The sequence below is a fragment of the Cyprinus carpio genome, chromosome B24, assembly GCF_018340385.1.
Source record: "Cyprinus carpio isolate SPL01 chromosome B24, ASM1834038v1, whole genome shotgun sequence".
Classification (NCBI taxonomy): domain Eukaryota; kingdom Metazoa; phylum Chordata; class Actinopteri; order Cypriniformes; family Cyprinidae; genus Cyprinus; species Cyprinus carpio.
This window is the reverse complement of record NC_056620.1, coordinates 11,726,214-11,745,118: the sequence shown is the minus strand read 5'-3', so window position 1 is coordinate 11,745,118 and position 18,905 is coordinate 11,726,214. Positions and strand designations below refer to the sequence as shown.

General features: G+C 37.2%; 3 protein-coding genes across 4 annotated transcripts; 2 read left to right on the top strand and 1 right to left on the bottom strand.

Moving 5' to 3' along the window:
• The first annotated feature begins 27 nt into the window (after positions 1 to 27).
• c8g (complement component 8, gamma polypeptide) lies at positions 28 to 7,038 on the top strand. Its single transcript, XM_019087202.2, has 7 exons — positions 28 to 327; positions 545 to 681; positions 1,830 to 1,900; positions 5,860 to 5,967; positions 6,079 to 6,180; positions 6,264 to 6,293; positions 6,945 to 7,038. Exons 1-7 carry the CDS (start codon positions 157 to 159, stop codon positions 6,953 to 6,955), a joined length of 630 nt encoding a protein of 209 aa, XP_018942747.1. The 5' UTR covers positions 28 to 156; the 3' UTR covers positions 6,956 to 7,038.
• A 1,198-nt stretch (positions 7,039 to 8,236) lies between these two features.
• LOC109070664 (lipocalin-like) lies at positions 8,237 to 9,855 on the top strand. Its single transcript, XM_019087198.2, has 6 exons — positions 8,237 to 8,381; positions 8,700 to 8,839; positions 8,932 to 9,011; positions 9,090 to 9,203; positions 9,293 to 9,394; positions 9,474 to 9,855. Exons 1-6 carry the CDS (start codon positions 8,286 to 8,288, stop codon positions 9,491 to 9,493), a joined length of 552 nt encoding a protein of 183 aa, XP_018942743.1. The 5' UTR covers positions 8,237 to 8,285; the 3' UTR covers positions 9,494 to 9,855.
• On the bottom strand, positions 9,636 to 18,831 carry zfx (zinc finger protein X-linked). 2 transcript variants are annotated; one of them, XM_019087195.2, is made up of 8 exons: positions 18,284 to 18,831; positions 16,887 to 16,964; positions 16,485 to 16,802; positions 14,842 to 14,994; positions 14,196 to 14,333; positions 13,988 to 14,122; positions 13,444 to 13,593; positions 9,636 to 12,289 (listed from the first exon to the last, which is right to left on the bottom strand). In XM_019087195.2, exons 2-8 carry the CDS (start codon positions 16,930 to 16,932, stop codon positions 11,052 to 11,054), a joined length of 2,178 nt encoding a protein of 725 aa, XP_018942740.1. In that variant the 5' UTR covers positions 16,933 to 16,964; positions 18,284 to 18,831; the 3' UTR covers positions 9,636 to 11,051. The 2 variants fall into 2 exon arrangements, with proteins under 2 accessions (XP_018942740.1, XP_018942741.1); XM_019087196.2 differs by lacking the exon at positions 18,284 to 18,831 and adding an exon at positions 17,770 to 18,252.
• Positions 18,832 to 18,905: the final 74 nt, after the last annotated feature.

The window sequence follows — 18,905 nt, the reverse complement described above, 5'->3', positions numbered from 1 at the left end:
AGTTAATGATAAACCTGAGTAGAGGGTCATCATCCTAAACTGTATTTGGCAACACTGGACAGTTGACTGGCTCTTTTTAGCAAACTTCAGAGCTGTTGGGGAAGACTGGGGTATAAAGCGTTTTAGTAAAGCAACAAGTTAAAAACAACCGATTTCATGATTCGCTTCTGGCTGCGGTTGTTCTTTGTGCTCGCGTGGCTCGGTTTCTGGGAGCCTGCCGAGGCACGAAGAGCACGCTTTAAACCAACACCACCGAAGCCAAAGAAATCCGAGGCAGAACAGGCTATTGAAAAACTAGCTCCAGGTCAGAACATCAACATTGATCAGGTATATTTCAACATCCTTAATTCCATAGCAATCAAGTTAATTTGTTTTGGCACAGTTAATAAAAAGGCTCATTATTTTATAGGCAATGAGTGAATTTGTATTATTCAAATTGGTAGGCCATTTATCTTGCACAGAGTTGTGTCAACAGAAGGCAGATATGTTTCTTCATTAGTGCACGCACAGTTTATGATTTTAAATCGTAAGCAATTCTCTCTAGATGAGTGGGAAGTGGTACCTTCTTACTGTGGCATCACGGTGTAAGAATCTTCTGGAGAGCGGCTTTAAGCTGGAGAGCACGACTGCCACTTGGACTGTCACTGGTGACAAGGTGTCAGTGAGCACTGTGAGGAAACTGTGAGTACTGTTTAGGCCACAAGGAGGAGCATTTTACTCACTTGCCAGCTGATCTTAGTTCACTTTATGATATAGTTCGATGTATCCAAATACTTTAATTACTATTGGTTATGACAGGGCAGGAAGACCCAAGTGAACAGGGGGAAAAAAAAAAAACCACAGATATCACCATACATCCCAGGTTATTGATTACATTAAGAACTGCAAACACTTTTTTTGTATTACAATTTTTTCTGGTATCTTATGTTTAAATATGCAAATTAGGTATTGTCTAATTAAATATGCACTGAATTGCATACAATTCTAGAACAAAAATCTGAACATTGGATAAACATTCAGATATCTCTTTTTATCGCTCTTTAAATCTGAAAATTCTGTCAACAGGCAGAAAAAACAAAAACAAATGTTCACCATTTTTTAGGAATTAAATGTTGTTTAAAATCAAACAAAACATTCAAACAACCCCTCTGTAAAAACCTTCAGATTAAAGATAAACCTGTAATGTTTGGCATAAGTGCTACTGAAGAGTAGAAAAATATGAAAATGAACTTTAAAGATATGTATTTTTGTTTATATATAGAGATAAAATGTTATAGTGTTGAATAAAAGAAACACTTAAAAGTGTAGTTTGGATGTTTTTTTAATTCCACTATTCTGAGAGAAAAAAAAAAAAACACTTTATGAAAACTACAAAAGCCCAAAATCTACATGGAGAAAACAAAAAACTTTTTTTTTTCTGCAGTGTCTTGCTTTAACAAGATCAAGAACTTTTTTTAAGGCATTATGAGTCCATCAGGCAATAAAATGCTTCTAATACTGATAAATCTTAATCTTAATAACATTTTTATGAAATATGATGATAGTACCATATTGTGAGTGTTAGCCTACTAAATTGCACAGGTAGACCATGATTTGTTATACAACTTTAAGTAAGTCCCCTTTGGCAACTTACAGCTGATGTAAGCAAAAGCATTGGGTGGTCAAGATACAGCTTGCTTTGTCAAAATATATTTATATTTATATTATAAATAATTTATAATAATTTATATTTATGATTTATATTTAAATCACTAGGAAATGTAAATTATATATATAATATTTTTTCCCCGTCTTGTCTACTTATCCATTGTGCATTTTCCCAATGTTAGCAATTTTGAATGCTGGGAAATCAAGCAGAACTACATGAGAACAAAGACCCCTGGCCAACTGTTTCTCAAAGGTAGGTATCTGGTGCCGAATGAACTGCACTGACCAACAGACAAGGGTTCAAAGTCATTTATACCACCATCTAAATTGATGGCTCTTCTTTGTTGTGAAATGCTCCCTGACCTGGACTGACAATTGGTATGCAATAGATGAAATTGAATTCATAATCTTCAAAAGTCATTTTAAAGACTTAAAAAAAAAGGACTGAGTAATGTTAATTATATCATGGCCTGTCTGAATAGTCGGTTCTGATTGGCTGGCAGGTTTGCATTAAAACTGTTTAATTAAGTAGTCCCAGGTGAGTTTAATCCCTGTACTATATTAATGCACTGCTTTAATTGATGCACATAAATCCACACGCACACCGATTGCACAGAACACACACAGAAATTTGTTGTCAACGCTGCCCTGCGACCTTTATTAAAAGTGAAAAAAATGAAAGTGACATGACATACAGCCAAGTATAGTGACCCATACTCAGAATTCGTGCTCTGCATTTAACCCATCCAAAGTGCACACACACAGCAGTGAACACACACACACCGTGAACACACACCCGGAGCAGTGGGAAGCCATTTATGCTGAGATGCCCGGGGAGCAGTTGGGGGTTCGGTGCCGTGCTCAAGGGCACCTCAGTCGTGGTATTAATAAAATAGCTTAGACAGTAGATTGCTACATTATATTCCTGGTAAAATCACTGTTTTTGAAGTAACTAAACACAGCTTAATTGTTTGTAAAGAGACGCGCAGTAATGCATACACAATTGTCATCTCTCTCTCACTCTCTCTCTCTCTCTCTCTCTTTCTCTCTCGATCAATTAATTAATTCAAATAACTGCTATAATTCATTCAAATAAATGTGATCTTACCGCACTATTTCATCTCTCTTTCTGATTTGAAACAGACAGATTGCTAGTGCTAACACTTCGTAACTGTCATTTTTACCCTTTTGGTAAAATACTGCAATCCAAACATCATTAACAGCTTTAATTTGTCAATGCTGGCAAACGACCATGGTATAAGTAGGATAATGCAAGGCCGCTTCATGTCAGGTGGTTCTAAGCCTTCACGCCGTGCATTAAAATTGTTTAATGCACAGCTAGTTGTGCCCCTTACTTATAGGGTTATGATTAGGGTTTGGTTTAATGTTAGATAATTATGCAAAAATTGTAATGCCAAGTTCTTTCAAAAAACTCTAGAATGGCAAGCTGATGGGTCGTTAATGGAAACTGATGATATAGCATTAAACTACTTGGGAAAAGCTGATTGGTTCATGTTGTATACGCAGCCAATGAGCTTGCTGCTTTACATTTAAATGGCAGGTTAGCATTCACTTGAGCACTTCGCAGCATGCTTTCAGACTTCCTCTGAAACCCTCCACCTTCCCCAGCTCCACCTGTATAGATCTGCCATGGGTTATTATACAGTCGTGGCCAAAAGTTTTGAGAATTACATAAATATTGGAAATTGGAAAAGTTGCTGCTTAAGTTTTTATAATAGCAATTTGCATATACTCCAGAATGTTATGAAGAGTGATCAGATGAATTGCATAGTCCTTCTTTGCCATGAAAATGAACTTAATCCCAAAAAAACCTTTCCACTGCATTTCATTACTGTCATTAAAGGACCTGCTGAGATCATTTCAGTAATCATCTTGTTAACTCAGGTGAGAATTTTGACGAGCACAAGGGCTGGAGATCATTATGTCAGGCTGATTGGGTTAGAATGGCAGACTTGACATGTTAAAAGGAGGGTGATGCTTGAAATCATTGTTCTTCCATTGTTAACCATGGTGACCTGCAAAGAAACGCGTTCAGCCATCATTGTGTTGCATAAAAATGGCTTCACAGGCAAGGATATTGTGGCTACTAAGATTGCACCTAAATCAACAATTTATAGGTTCATCAAGAACTTCAAGGAAAGAGGTTCAATTCTTGTAAAGAAGGCTTCAGGGCGTCCAAGAAAGTCCAGTAAGCGCCAGGATCGTCTCCTAAAGAGGATTCAGCTGTGGGATCGGAGTGCCACCAGTGCAGAGCTTGCTCAGGAATGGCAGCAGGCAGGTGTGAGCGCATCTGCACGCACAGTGAGGCGAAGACTTTTGGAAGATGGCCTGGTGTCAAGAAGGGCAGCAAAGAAGCCAATTCTCTCCAAAAAAAACATCAGGGACAGATTGATCTTCTGCAGAAAGTATAGTGAATGGACTGCTGAGGACTGGGGCAAAGTCATATTCTCAGATGAAGCCCCTTTCCGATTGTTTGGGCATCTGGAAAAAGGCTTGTCCGGGAGAAGAAAAGGTGAGCGCTACCATCAGTCCTGTGTCATGCCAACAGTAAAGCATCCTGACACCATTCATGTGTGGGGTTGCTTCTCATCCAAGGGAGTGGGCTCACTCACAATTCTGCCCAAAAACACAGCCATGAATAAAGAATGGTACCAAAACACCCTCCAACAGCAACTTCTTCCAACAACACAAACAACAGTTTGGTGAAGAACAATGCATTTTCCAGCACGATGGAGCACCGTGCCATAAGGCAAAAGTGATAACTAAGTGGCTCGGGGACCAGAATGTTGAAATTTTGGGTCCATGGCCTGGAAACACCCCAGATCTTAATCCCATTGAGAACTTGTGGTCAATCCTCAAGAGGCGGGTGGACAAACAAAAACCCACTAATTCTGACAAACTCCAAGAAGTTATTATGAAAGAATGGGTTGCTGTCAGTCAGGTTTTGGCCCAGAAGTTGATTGAGAGCATGCCCAGTCGAATTGCAGAGGTCCTGAAAAAGAAGGGCCAACACTGCAAATACTGACTCTTTGCATAAATGTCATGTAATTGTCGATAAAAGCCTTTGAAACGTATGAAGTGCTTGTAATTATATTTCAGTACATCACAGAAACAACTGAAACAAAGATCTAAAAGCAGTTTAGCAGCAAACTTTTTGAAAACTAATATTTATGTAATTCTCAAAACTTTTGGCCACGACTGTATATGCTACTATATATGTGAAGATATAATGTGTGTAGTTCTTTTACTTCCACTCTGCAAAGTTCACTTAATTTATCAGGATTTAGTTTCTATTTTAGTCTTGCTCTGTGTTTAATCTGTCTCCAATTTTAAGTGATCATTCATTTTAGACTGTATTTAATTAATTAAAACTGATCACAAAGATATTTGATTAATCTGGACATCCCATTCTTTTTCCCATTCAGATTTGTGGTAATACCAGACTTCACTTAATCTACTAGTCATAATGATTTCAGAACAGTTCGGAATAAGTCAAATATAACATTTTATTTGTCAGATAAAAATGTATCATGCCAGTTTTATAAATAAACAATGAGAATCCAATTATTTTCAGTTCCAATTCAGAGGGGAAAGTGAGAGGGGAGAGGGGGGTCATAAATAAACAAGGAGAGAGGTTGTTGTTAATTGCTCTTTTTGGAGATCTCTTCTCCAGATTAGTTTTATTGTTTTGTGAGAGTTCCTAGAATTTGATTTCATGGGGAGATCATTTCGGCTCTTACATTCAAGACCAAATGCATTAACATTGTCATATCCATTACCGTGCTAAAATCTTCAGAGAGTTGTCATGATAGAACTGCTATTACTAAAGTGCATGTAACATTTATTTGAAGGACACTAAAATAAGGGGTTTCTGTGAACAAATACATTAGATCCAGCATGTATTTGAACACTTTAGACACACTTAAGAGTATGTATATTATTGCATTTACAACAACATGTTTTCAAATTATGCTTTAATGCTAATGATGCTTTTTTATAGATTAACATTTTTATTTTCCTAGCCATCAGGTTCACTCAGGTGTCGTAAGAGAGTTTGACAACCATAAATTGTCCAAATATGAGTTTGTTTTTTATAATTTAAAACATATTTTTAAACATAATTTCCTCTTGGTAGGTATTTATTGATTGATTAAATGATTGGCATTCATTAATGTCAAATTCTTTATGCAGGTAAGAGACCTGCTGAGAATGTGGACATAATGGTGCTTGAGACAGACTACAGCTCTTATGCTATGGTGGTTTTTAAAAAAGCAGGGAAAATTACCATGAAACTGTATGGTAGGTGTTCTAGCCTCTATTTTAAACTTCTCAAACCCATTCTTTAGTGTCACAATGACACCACTGTGGAAAAGAGCACTGTTTTAATCAAAAATATATTTCGTTTGAAAGGACGTTCCGGTGAAGTGCCTGATAATATAGTGGATAAATTTGAGGATCGTGCAAAGACATTCAAATTGGGATTGGACGTCATTTTCCAGTATCCTGACTATGGTGAGACAATGCACAAATTATAATAAAACAGCTGATAAAAAAAATAGTACTTTTTTTTTTTTTAACTCGATACTCTTTTCCAGGGTTCTGCGAGTCCACAGAAAAGGTCCTGGGTAAGAGCTAGTTACATTTGTTAGTTTTTACATTGGCTTAATGTTTAATAAACTGGAATTTACAGAACGACTCGTATATTGTTAAGTAATTTAATAACATTCTAAACATCGCACAACTGATTCTAATGTCACATTGGCGCACGAGTCGTTATTTTGTAACGGTTCTTTTTAATGATTCAAATGAACCGGTTCGCAGAGCGAATAATTAATACTCGACAGTAGTTAATGGAAATCACTGACACAACATAAAAAGTAATTAAATATTCAACTGATTATTAATTTCATTACGTGCAATAAAGCGTAAAATCCCGAGCGAGGAGTTCTGCGAACTGATTCATGTGAATCATTTAAACGAACCGATTCGCTAAAAGAATCGGATTTCTCGATTGCTCTGTGGCGTTGCTTGGTGTTAGGCAACATTTAGCTACTGATTGGCTGAAAGAATTTTTTCATCCTACAAAAAGAGCCAATCCGGCCATTTGTGCATCTCCTGCTTTTGTTAGATTCACGTTTTCTGTTTTAAAGACATGTGTTTCTAAACTTGCATAACTTAAAATAGGTTTTGTAACACAATGAAATATATGTATAATTTTATATAATCCCTATTTTTGCCTAACAAACTAACACAACAATCATTGCTTTGTCCACCAGATCTATCCTAAGACTGACTGGCCAGCATCTTGTGAGCACTGTGAGAAAGTGTTGTGCTAAGAATTGCACCAATAAAGCTATTTTGTAATTTTAAGATTTTGTGTGTTTTAAAATGAGATTTTTTTTATTATTATTATTGTATTGAACTATAGCATTCAATATAGCCTAATAGAAACCAGTAGGTATTGAGTAAAGTGCATCCCCCTAATCTTTATTTGGGTTGCATCCTTGCTAATAAGTATCATAATGGGTGATTTTAGATATAACAAAAAGATACTTATGAAACAAGCAAAGGCATCTTGATGAAGTTAGTGTGGTTTGTGATGTAACTCTCAAAACAAGACTCTGCCTGCCCACCCTTTCAGAGTTACACAACACAAGGGTAAACATGTTACATATCCAACATTCCAAAAAATATCCTAAAGTAATCATTTTCTTCTGGAAAAACATCTAACACAGAAATGAACGAGTTTTAACTCAAAATTGCTTTTTGCTGCAACTGTCACAGTCACCCAAAAGGCTGCACGAGAGCTTGATTTGGCAATAAAATGCATTTTGATTAGCCTACATTTGATTAAAAACACTTTTCTTTAGGCTATTGGACCTAACATCATCTCCAATCTACACTACCATTCAAAAGTTTGGGGGCAGTAAGATTTTTTTTAAATATATATATAAATATATACACTTTTATTTATCAAGCATGCTTTAAATTGTTCAACAGTGACAGTACAGACATTTATAATGCTACAAAACATGTCTGTTTTGAATGAATGCTGTTCTTTTAAACTTTCTATTCCTAAAGGACTTCTGAAAAAAAAAAGGTTTACACTAAACTTTGTTAAACTTTGATAATAATAGCAGCAAATCAGCATATTAGAAGGATTTCTGAAGGATCATGTGACACTGAAGACTGGAGAAAATTCAGCCTTGCCATCACAAGAATAAATGACATTTGAAAGTATATTAAAATAGAAAACAGTTGTTTTGAATCATAATATTTCACAGTTTTAACTGTATTTTGGTCAAATAAATGCAGCATGGATGAGCAATAAGAAACATGTATAGCATGAAAGCCAAACAAGGACATTAGTATATAAAAAAAAGCTTCAAACACCCATATATAGCTGGACAAATCCACACGTGCATGTTGCAAGTTGTGTAACGACTGTTATTATCAATCCATGCTGTGTCTTCAGAGGAGGGAGGGACTCAAGGAAGGAGGGTTTGGAGGGGGGGCTCAAATCTGAGGATAAAACAGAGGCTGCCTTTCGTGTCCTCTACACAGCCAACTTTACCTTCTAAACTGCATACAGAGAGAGAGCCTACACTTCTACAGCCATGATGACTGGTGTTCTGAAGATGCTGTGCGTTCTGCTCTGTGCAGTGTTCACTTCTGCTGATGTCATGCCCATGACTGACTTCAACCTGGAAAAGGTAAAAACTAAAATATACGGGCATTTATCTTACTAAAGCATCTGCGTGTTATCAGTGAGTTTTAGGGATATTCTCAGGTTAGGTTTTCTCTTCTTTAATGCCATTAATGGTTACATGAAGAACCTTCCATGGAATCTTTCCATTCTTCATAGTGGAAAAAAAGTTAGAATGTTCTTAGTAGTAAGAAAAAAACATTCTTTTAAGAAGGGAAGGCTCTTTAGGGAACCAAAAAGGTTCTTCTTTGGCAGCAGTGTAAAAACATTTTGAAATATATTTTTTTTTAAGAGCATTGGTCTGAAATAGATATATTCTTTGCAGATGGGAGGAAAGTGGTATCTCATTGGCTTTGCTACGAATGCAAAATGGTTTGTCAGTCACAAGGCTAACATGAAGATGGGAACTGCCATGATGGTGCCTACCGAGGACGGAGACCTTGATCTCACTTGCACTAATCTGAAGTAAGCTCGAACTAGTGTTCAAAGAGAAGAGTTTTGATAAATGTTCTCATAATTACAAAAGAATAACTTTAATTGCTTCATTCGTTTCTCAGAAGTGATGGTTCCTGCTGGAGACTGACACACCTCGCCAAGAAAACCGAGACGCCGGGACGTTTCGTCTTCTACAGCCAGCGTAAGTCATCCTGCTTCTGCTTCAGCTAATGATCAGACTGTTGTTCCTTTGGCCTAAATGTGCTCGAATTTTTTTCAGGTTGGGGAAATGACAATGACATGCGTGTGGTTGATGCCAAATTTGATGAGTACGCTCTGGTGCACGTGATCAAGACCAAGGGAGATGTTTCTGAGGTTCTCAACAAACTCTTGAGTAAGAGCTCCATTTGTCCAAAAGACACAATTTAGCTGTAACATTTTAATGAATAAATGCTAAACAGACCCTGAATGTGTCATTAACAGGTCGTACCACAGACATTTCGGATGACTTGAAGGAAAAGTTCAGGCAGTTCTCTCTGGACACTGGCATCCTTGAGGAAAACATTGCCATACTGCCACCAAATGGTACATTTTAAGATTTGAATCAATGGCCAATGTCTCTTATTATGAAATCTTTGCTAACTTTATACCTACTTTTCTACAGGAGAATGCTCAGTTGCCTAAGCGTCTCAACCAAAAGACCAAAGAAAGACAAAGACATCTTCTGCTGGTCCGATCATTTCACCTAGAAACAGAAGTGAATTTGCTGGCCTTCTGTCTGCTTGGTTTTCATCTCTTTCTTTTTGTACGGAAGCATCAGTTTTTCTTTTTGCCTTAAGCAGTTATGTTGTGCTCACAATGATAATCCAATTTGCAACTACAGAGCTTATCCAAGAATCTCTCAAGCCAGGGGGAAAGAATGGCAAAGTATTACCTTATTCAAATTATGCATTTTTATAAATTGAACTCAGTTTTTGATGTTTCTGTACGTTTCATGACCAATATGGGATTCCTGTAAACAAATTTTTATAAACAGTGCTTTTTAATTTTTTGTCTTTGGTGGTTTTGTTTACTGCGGTTGGTGTGATTTATTCAGATTATCCATTTGCATTTCATCATCAAAAAATATAATAAATAAATTGCAAAACATTTTGGACACAAAATACTGTTTATTACTTCTGTATTTACAAATATTTCATATAGACATAACATAAGTTTTTTTTAGAATCTCTTTATTCCAAATTATACATTTTCAGTATCTGTGTAAAAAATAAAATTTACCCTAAACGTCTTAATAATGATAATAATAATGTTAATTTGAGGGTGAGTTTTACAACAAACAGACCAAAAGCCAAAAGGCTACATTCAAGAAATACACAAACATACTAGCGTCTAAATTAAAATAAATTTAGATTAACCAGCCACTCGGCCTGATTTAATGTCTGCACACTCTGATTAAACCTCAAGATCTCTTGTGAGTCGAGTACTATTTGCAATATGATTTTTATTGGAAATATTACCAAGAAACCATGTCCCACATTAAATTCATTTTCTTTATTAAATAACAGCTTATCTTACTAAATTAATGCACCAATGTTTTTGATGCATTTTGTTCAGAGAACTAAAATAAAAGTTGGGTTTCCCAAAAGCCTATATCTGGTCTGAACAGCATTTTTTTTTTTCTAAAATTAAAACAAATTTTTAGCAGCCATGGCATTTTTCAGTTCACTTTAATTAGACATTCTGCTCATCTGAAGCTGGTTGATAAAGCATTAGCACCGTAGTTTAATGACAACGGACGTCTTCAAGGCTATTCCCAAAATGTTTGTACTTGTACACGCAACAATCACCAAAGCTGTTCAAACACGTTTTGTGTAACATGCATAAATCATAAATTTATAACCAGACGCTCCAACATAAAACTTCACGGCATGTATGTCATCCACCCTTGATGAATTATTATGCAAGTTGATCTATTTTCGCATGAATCTAAAGCTGGTCAGGTGATCAATAATGGTTATTTTAACTTTAAAAAACTGTATCTTCAGAACACTGATATTGACAAGCAGTGTAACTTGCAACTGGACACATTAGATGGTTGTTTTTCTCTCTAGTTTCTTGCACTTTCAGCCTGTCTGTACTATCAGGATCTGAAAAAGCCTCTAGTTGGCTTTCCAACGGCCCTGAAGACCACAGCTACATCAGAAAAGAGCCTTTCCTAATGGGTTTCTGATTGAAAAGGTCACATGATAGGCATTAGGTCTTTATGATGCCGCATTATGTGCTGATTCTTCTCCGACGGTCTGCGGAAGCCTTTCGAGCAGAAGTCACATCGGTGAGGATAGTCTTTGGTGTGAATGGAGATCACGTGCCTCTTGAAACCAGACGCGTCGCCTGTGCTGTAGTCACAATACTGGCATTGGTACACCCGGCGATCCCGGTGGCCCTTGGACAAACTGCCACCGCCCAAAATTTTCCTACCTCCATGAGCACCGAGTCCAAACGTCTTCTTAAGACCCTTTTTGTCAGGAAAGGCCTGCTGCTCCTTGGTGTGCGCTGACAAAATATGCCGACTGAGAACGAACGGATCAGCGATTTTGAAGTTGCAATGCCTGCACTGGTGTAACTTCTTCGCCTTGTGAGCGGCCGAGTGCTTTTTGAGCTCGGATGGCCGGTGGAAGCCTTTTCCACAGACTTCACATTTATGTGGGTAGTCTTTGGTGTGAACTGAAATGATGTGGCGCTTCAGGTCACTGGAATTGGAGCTTTTATGGTCACAGTGGGTGCACTGGTGTGTTTTGGCCTCTTCGTGTGTCAGTCCGTGTTGTAACAGCTCGTCAGGTTCGGCAAATGTCTGGAAACAGCGGTCACACTTGTAGGGCATTTCTTTGCTATGCTTGGTCTTAATGTGCGTTTTTAAGTTGGACGAGTCAGCTGATTTGTAGTCGCAGTAAAGGCAGGAGTACGGTTTTTCACCGGTGTGGGTTCTCATGTGTTTTTTCAGCTCTGAAGGATGCCGGAAACCCTTCCCACACTCCACGCAGATATGCGGGAAATTCTTGCTGTGAACGGCAAGAAGGTGTCGGTTTAGAAGTCCTTGTTCTGCCGTCTCATATTCGCAGAACTTGCATTTGTGTATTTTGGTGGTGGGTGGCGGGATCTGAAGCTTGGATTCTCGGTGGTGGTGGTGCTGTAGACGGTGGGAGAACAGCGTCGCCTGCTGGTGAAACTCTTTTCCGCAGACTTCACACTCAAACGGGGCTTTACTGCTGAGGGTGTGGATCTCCATGTGGTTGTGGAGACTGGCTTTTTTGTTAGTGGTGAAATCACAGTCAGTACACTGGTATTTCTTTCGGTTTACGACGTCCTGATGGTGATTCTTGGTGTGGCGCTTGAGGAAACCACGTGACTTGAACTTCTTCCCACACAGCATACAAGGGTACACTGTAAGAGGCTGGCCGTAGGGTCCAATGATGATTGCTGAAGTTGAAAAAGTAAACCAAAATGATTATAATATATGCTATAGTTGAAAGATTTGGGGGTCTGTAAGATTCTTTTAAAATAAGGCCCAATCTCATTTCTTCCCATTACCCCCACACTTACCCCCACCCCTCTGTTTCGCACTTTCACGTGACGGGGTAGAGGTGTCTTGATTCTCTTTTGGTTGAAGAGGTAAGAGTAGGGGAAAGGGCCAGACAGCACTTCAAACAAAGATTTTTTTGGGACCACACTTCAAACGAAGGGGTATGAGAGTTATCTCAGCACCAGCAACGTGGCTGCCCGAGCAAACACCATAAATGTAAACATTTTTGGCACTTTATATTGTGTGTTTTTATATTTTTTTTATATATATATATGTGTATGCCCGAGCAAACACCTATATATATATATATATATATATATATATATATATATATCTTGCTGAAGTTTGCTAACGTTAAACCTTTAACTGACTGGATGATAGTCACACTACATATTTATTTTCATATCTGGTCATTGATGGGGGCTAGTCCCCCCAATAATTAGAAATTGCTAAACTTTTTTTCTCAAATACAGCCATTTTGAGAGAGAGATGAAAAAGTTGTGTGTGTGTCTGTGAGTTTCGCTCTACAATGTGTGTGTGTGTGTGTTTTTTTTGTTTTTGTGAGTTTATTTATACAAGCATGAAATTAAAATGTACAATATTTATTTTGCTAGCGCACATTGTTAGGAGTAGGTGAAGGGGTTTAAAATAGAATTGGGACTGGGCCTAAGTCTGTTCTACTTACTGAAGCTGCATTTATTTAATCAAAAATACAGTACAAACAGTAATATTACGAAATTATCTGTATTCTACTTTAAAATGTACTTTATTATGATAGCAAAGCTGAATTTTCAGCAGCCAGTTCAAAACAACATTTATTTGAAATACAAATCTTTTGCAACAATGTACTGTAACTATGTATTAAAAGTTATTAAAAACAGTAAAAGTTCAATTAATTTCTTTAATAAAAAAAACATACTGACATTTTTTGACTGGTAATAATATTTAATGAAATAAAATGTTTTAGATTTAAAATATATACATTTAAAATGTTACATAAAATGTGATGTATATAATTGACACTGACACTTAAAATGAAGAAGAGATGTACCTGTCTGAACGTGACGAAGTTCAGAGCGTTTCTTGCTCTTGTTCTTGCTTCGCTGACGACCGAGTCTTTCGATCATATCAGACTCATCAACGTGCAGTAAAGCACTTGCTGCTCCATTCCTGTTCTCACCGCTTTCACTCTCCTCCCCACCTGACATTACACCATATTTAAAGGTTATAAGGAGAAGCTATCTTGTACAGAAGATTAAGAGATATGTGGATTACAAAGTGTTCGATTAATAAAATACAACTCATCTCAGTGATGAATTTGGTTGTTGGCATGAAGACTAAGTCTATTAGGAAGCCTGTTAATTTATCACTTTAAATAAATTATCATCAAATTACTCAAAATCATTTAAAAAGATTGTTTTATGTACAAATAAGCTTAGCCTTATTAGGTAATGTACAAATGATTTAGGAGACACAATTTAAGAGAATAACAGGCATATTTCTTTATAATTAACTGCACAAATTATTGACTGTGGAAAAAACTGCACAATGCAACTTTTGAATGTAATCAAAAAATGTGTATGTGTTTGACTAACTGTAAGCAGCTGCCCAAGCCACAGGCATGAAGTCTCTGCTGAGCGATGCATTGTCAATTGTCCTCTGAACGTTTCCAGGGTCCTCACCCCCCACCACCACTTCCATGTAGACCTCATCTGTGATTTTAGCCACATCTGTTTGAGGAAAAACCCATCGTATCATTTGGAGAAAACACTTTCACAACAAACCAACAGGAATGCGACTCACTGATGTCATTCTGGTTTTGACTGGCTTCACCCATTGACATGTACACCATCTTTTCTCTTATCGGCATTCCAGAGGGATCCACCAGCTCCACGGTCTCATCTACATCAAGCTCAGTGTCTCCTATGTCAACAGTGCCTCCTGTAAAAGATCCATAAATCGATAAACACCAAATATATACAGTGCCCTCCGCTAATATTGGTACCCTTGGTAAATATGAGCAAAGGTGGCTGTGAAAATAAATTGGCATTGTTTATCCTTTTGATCTTTCATTAAAAAAAAATTCACAAAATTCTAACCTTTCACTGAAGTAAAACAATGTTTGGGTTGGGGGGTCTCATTGTGAAATACTTTCTCTAGTTCACGTTAGCGATATTTATTTGAAAAAAATTTCTGAAAATTCTTTTTTTTAAGATAACAGCTCTGAGTTTTCTTCTATAATGCCTGATGAGTTTGGATTTTTTGTGTTTTTCAATGAAAGCTCAAAAAGATCAAGATGCAGATTTATCACATCTGCTTTTGTTCATATTTACCAAGGGTGCTTACATTAGTGGAGGGCACTGTATACGCACTAAAATAAAATGTGTTTGAAAAACTCTTTAATGAGGTTCCGCATCTTGATGCAGACTTGAAGAAAGCTCAAACATACCCAAGTCTTCCTCCTCTGGGTGAGCCTTGATGATGTACACTTTGATGACCTCTTGACCCTCATCATCCTTCTCCACATCCTCTGGGTCTTCTAAAGTGCCCTCAATAGTAACTTTAGCATCCTCATCAGAAACCACCTTTCCAGCCTCATCCACTGAAATAAAATCAAGACAAACAGATGGTGACAAACAAGCAACATCCATGTTCTTGCATACTGCATCATTAAATATTTTGAAGAATAAAAAAAAAAAAAAAAAATCATGCTTTACCTTTACCACATGTTCAACACAAAGTGGAAGCTTTAAACCGCAGCAACAGTAATATAATAAAAAGCACTTGTGTTTAAGAAATCCTTAACTTTAGCAGAATTAACTTTAACATTTTATCTTACAATTCTGACTTTTTATCTGCAACTCTGTATGTAAATGTAAGTTTATATCTTGCAATTGTTTTTTTATGCCGTGAATATTCTGATAATTATTTTTATATTATGAACAATAACTGATAAATATAGATAATAAAATTCTATACTACTTTATCTAAACATGAAATCTAAAAACATTAACAACTACATTCAGTTATTTTAAGTGATACATGATAAAGTGAATTTAGGCATCACAATATTATAATATAATGTATGGGATGGAAATTAGCTAAAGTTTAGATTTAACAGTGTTATTCAATTACTAGTTTTTAAAAATTAACTTCAAGTGAGCTTTAGATTATGGCAAATATAATCTAAATGTAGAAATAGAGCAAATGAGCATGCACAGTTATATAATTAACATTAATGAAATGAATATCTAATGTATAACAAATGAATATACTACTAAATGAATATCTGAATTACAATAATAATAATAAAAAAATGGGCAATAACTGATATGGTACCAATATATTCTGCATCTCAAATAATAATATAATGTCGTTCCAAACCCGTAAAAGCTTTGTTCGTCTTCAGAACACAATTTAAGATATTTTGGAAGAAAACCGGGAGACTTGAGACTGTCCTATAGACTGCCAAGTAAGTTATACTGTCAAGGTCCAGAAAAGTATGAAAGACATCGTCAGAATAGTGCTTCTGCCATCAGTGATTCAACCATAACGTTATGGAGCGATGAGAATACATTTTTTTTTATGCGAAGAAAACAAAAATAACTTTATCCAGACTTTATTCAACAATTCCTTTGTCAACAGTCTCCTCTGTGTATCTCCATATCAACGTGTGCTCTTCTGTATCATCTGCGCCACAAGGATGCGCTGTTTTCTTTCAAGTCAAAGCTAAATACACGTAGAAACAGCGCATCCTTGTGGCACGTATTAAGGTTGAACCACTGATGGCAGATGGAGTATTCTTATTATGTATTTTATGCTTTACTGGACCTTGACACTGTTATTTACTTGTCAGTCTATGGGACAGTCACAAGCCTCCCGGTTTTCATCCAAAATATCTTAAATTGACGAACAGAGCTTTTACAGGTTTGGAACGACATGGGGGTAAGTGATTAATGACAAAACTTTCATTTTGGGGTGGAGTATCCCTTTAAACATAGACTGTTTACCGTTGTCAAGCAACAATGAGACATTAATATCCACAGATCATTTCAAGCAAATGTTCTATTCTGATTGGCTGAAGCCACTCACAAGCGATCATGAGGTAGTCTCCACAGGTGTCAGGATCCTCCTGTACCTGAGCGTCAGTCACCACATCAACTTGCAGTCCTTCCTCCTCCAGAGCCACATCATCGGGTGACATCACACAGGTCTCCACAGCAATGGTGCCAAGCTCTTCGTCTTCATCTGTGCATGACACGTACTCCGCCACCACATCCTCGATAGCTTCCTGGATGACCAGCTCCTCATGGGCGAGGCCGTGCACCGCAATCTTCTCACCATCCACGTCAGACACCAGAACCGACTCCTGCAGTTCTACCACCACCTCGTCTTCTTCTCCATCAACCTCTACATGTAGAAGAAACACACATAAATAGATTTACACTCATAAAACAACAATCTGAGAGGCTTCATCAGTCGTTGTTTGTTTACCTGTCCCATGGAATATGATCTTGGGCTCATGGGAATCTTCATCCATTGTCTCCGCCGGTCATCTGCATAATATAAGACCTACAGGAACAACATGGAAAAGGAATCAAAACCATCAACACAATATGAACACGAAAGTCTAATTTGTGTAAGATTCACAGCATAAAATCAGCATTATATTATACTTTGTCAGAATTGGATTAAACGATACACTAGGATATTAAAAGGATAACTAAAACATCTTATTTTAGATAGTAGTGTTATTTAGTGCTGTCAATTGATTAATCACATCCAAAATGTGTTTGAAGTGTGTATATTTGTGTGCACATGCATGTATAAATTTAAGAAAAATATATTTGTTATGTATTAAATATATTTAGATATTATATTAATATAAATATATACATGTAAATAGGTTTAAAATATATACCATGTGTGTGTGTGTATTTATATATATATACATAATTAATACAATGTACACACACATATTATGTAAACAAAAACTTTTATTTTGGATGCGATTAATCGTTTGACAGCACTAGTTTTATTTTATTCTGACAAAATTGTGTAGAATGTTAATAATGGTCAACGTTTATATCAGGTATAGGCCATAACGTGAAAATAATTATAAAATGTAACTTTATATTGCATAAAGTAATACATAAAAGAAATTCTTTATAATGGAATTCATTAAATCAGATTTTAATGTAATATTTTTTTTTGAATAATCAAATTTTTAATACATCTAAGTACCTGATCACGATCAGTGAATATTTCTGAAAGTCTAGTACACCCTTAGGTAGAAATACTTTAAATAACAACACAAGCAGAGTTATTTTTCAAGCTACTGAGCTAAAAAAAAAAATAACTATACAATAGGAATGACCTGATTATACTTTTAGTACAGCAGCTGTACGGCAAACAGGCTTCCATGAATCCCATAATCTGATTCTGTAATGCAGTGTTGACGCTTCTGTGACCGTCAGAGGGGCGCAGCACAATGCCCCGCCCACTGTTAGAAATAACAAGACACGCCCCCTTTCGCGATCATCGCCATTTTGAATAAATTAAAATAATACATCAAATCTCATAAATATATACTTAAGTGTCCGCACAATGATACTCAGTATGACCTGCAACACAATACAATGCATTTGAACATCACGGCAGTGTGTAGTAGCTTATGAATCAGTCGTGCGCGTCTTGAGAGTCTCGTCTCCGCGGCCTACTTTAGGCCTCTGAAGGCCGCGGCTCGGTGCTAACAAAGGCCTACGCGCCATTGCGACGATGCTAATCTCTCAAACAGACAAACACGTATTCCACTCACTCTCCAAGATATCGCAAAAGATGCGTATCTAACCAATAAAAACGTTCTTATTCTGTTAAACACAGCGGCCTACCTTTTGTGAATTTTTTTTGGTTTCGTTTCCAAGGCCGTACGGGTTTCCGTCTCCCACCCCCAAACTCGGCCAGAGCGCAGACGGGGCTCTTGTGTGAGCAGGGCGGGCCGCCGCGGAGCGCGGAGGGGAGGGGCCGAGTCTGATGCGCTCCGCGGCGCTGCAGCCTCCAGCTCCGCCGGAGATTACGCCGCCTTCAGAGGCGCACGTCACTGCCTCGGAGCCGCAGGAAAATGCGGAAGGAGTCTCAGACAGGTGGCCGCAGTCCGGCTCTTTTGGCAGGCCCGCAAACTGTATTTTCTCCGCGCGTTGGCGATTTGAAAACTAGGCCGTTTTGAGTAAAACCAAACGAATGAGTTTGCTTTTGTTTAACGCTTCGGAGGTCGCTTGTGAGGGAGTATTTGTGGGCTTTATTTTGTGGTGGCGTCAAAGGCATATGATGCAGAATGATTAGCGAGCTCGGGATATTAGCCAGTTATGGATTTATGCATAGAAAACGGTTTAATAACCATAAAGGCTAATTAGGAAAATTGTTTGGGTTGAAAATATTTGCAGAGTAGCACATTTACACAGTTTAGTGCGTGTACGGTTAACGTTACTGACCTAATGGTTTTAGGTTTTTATT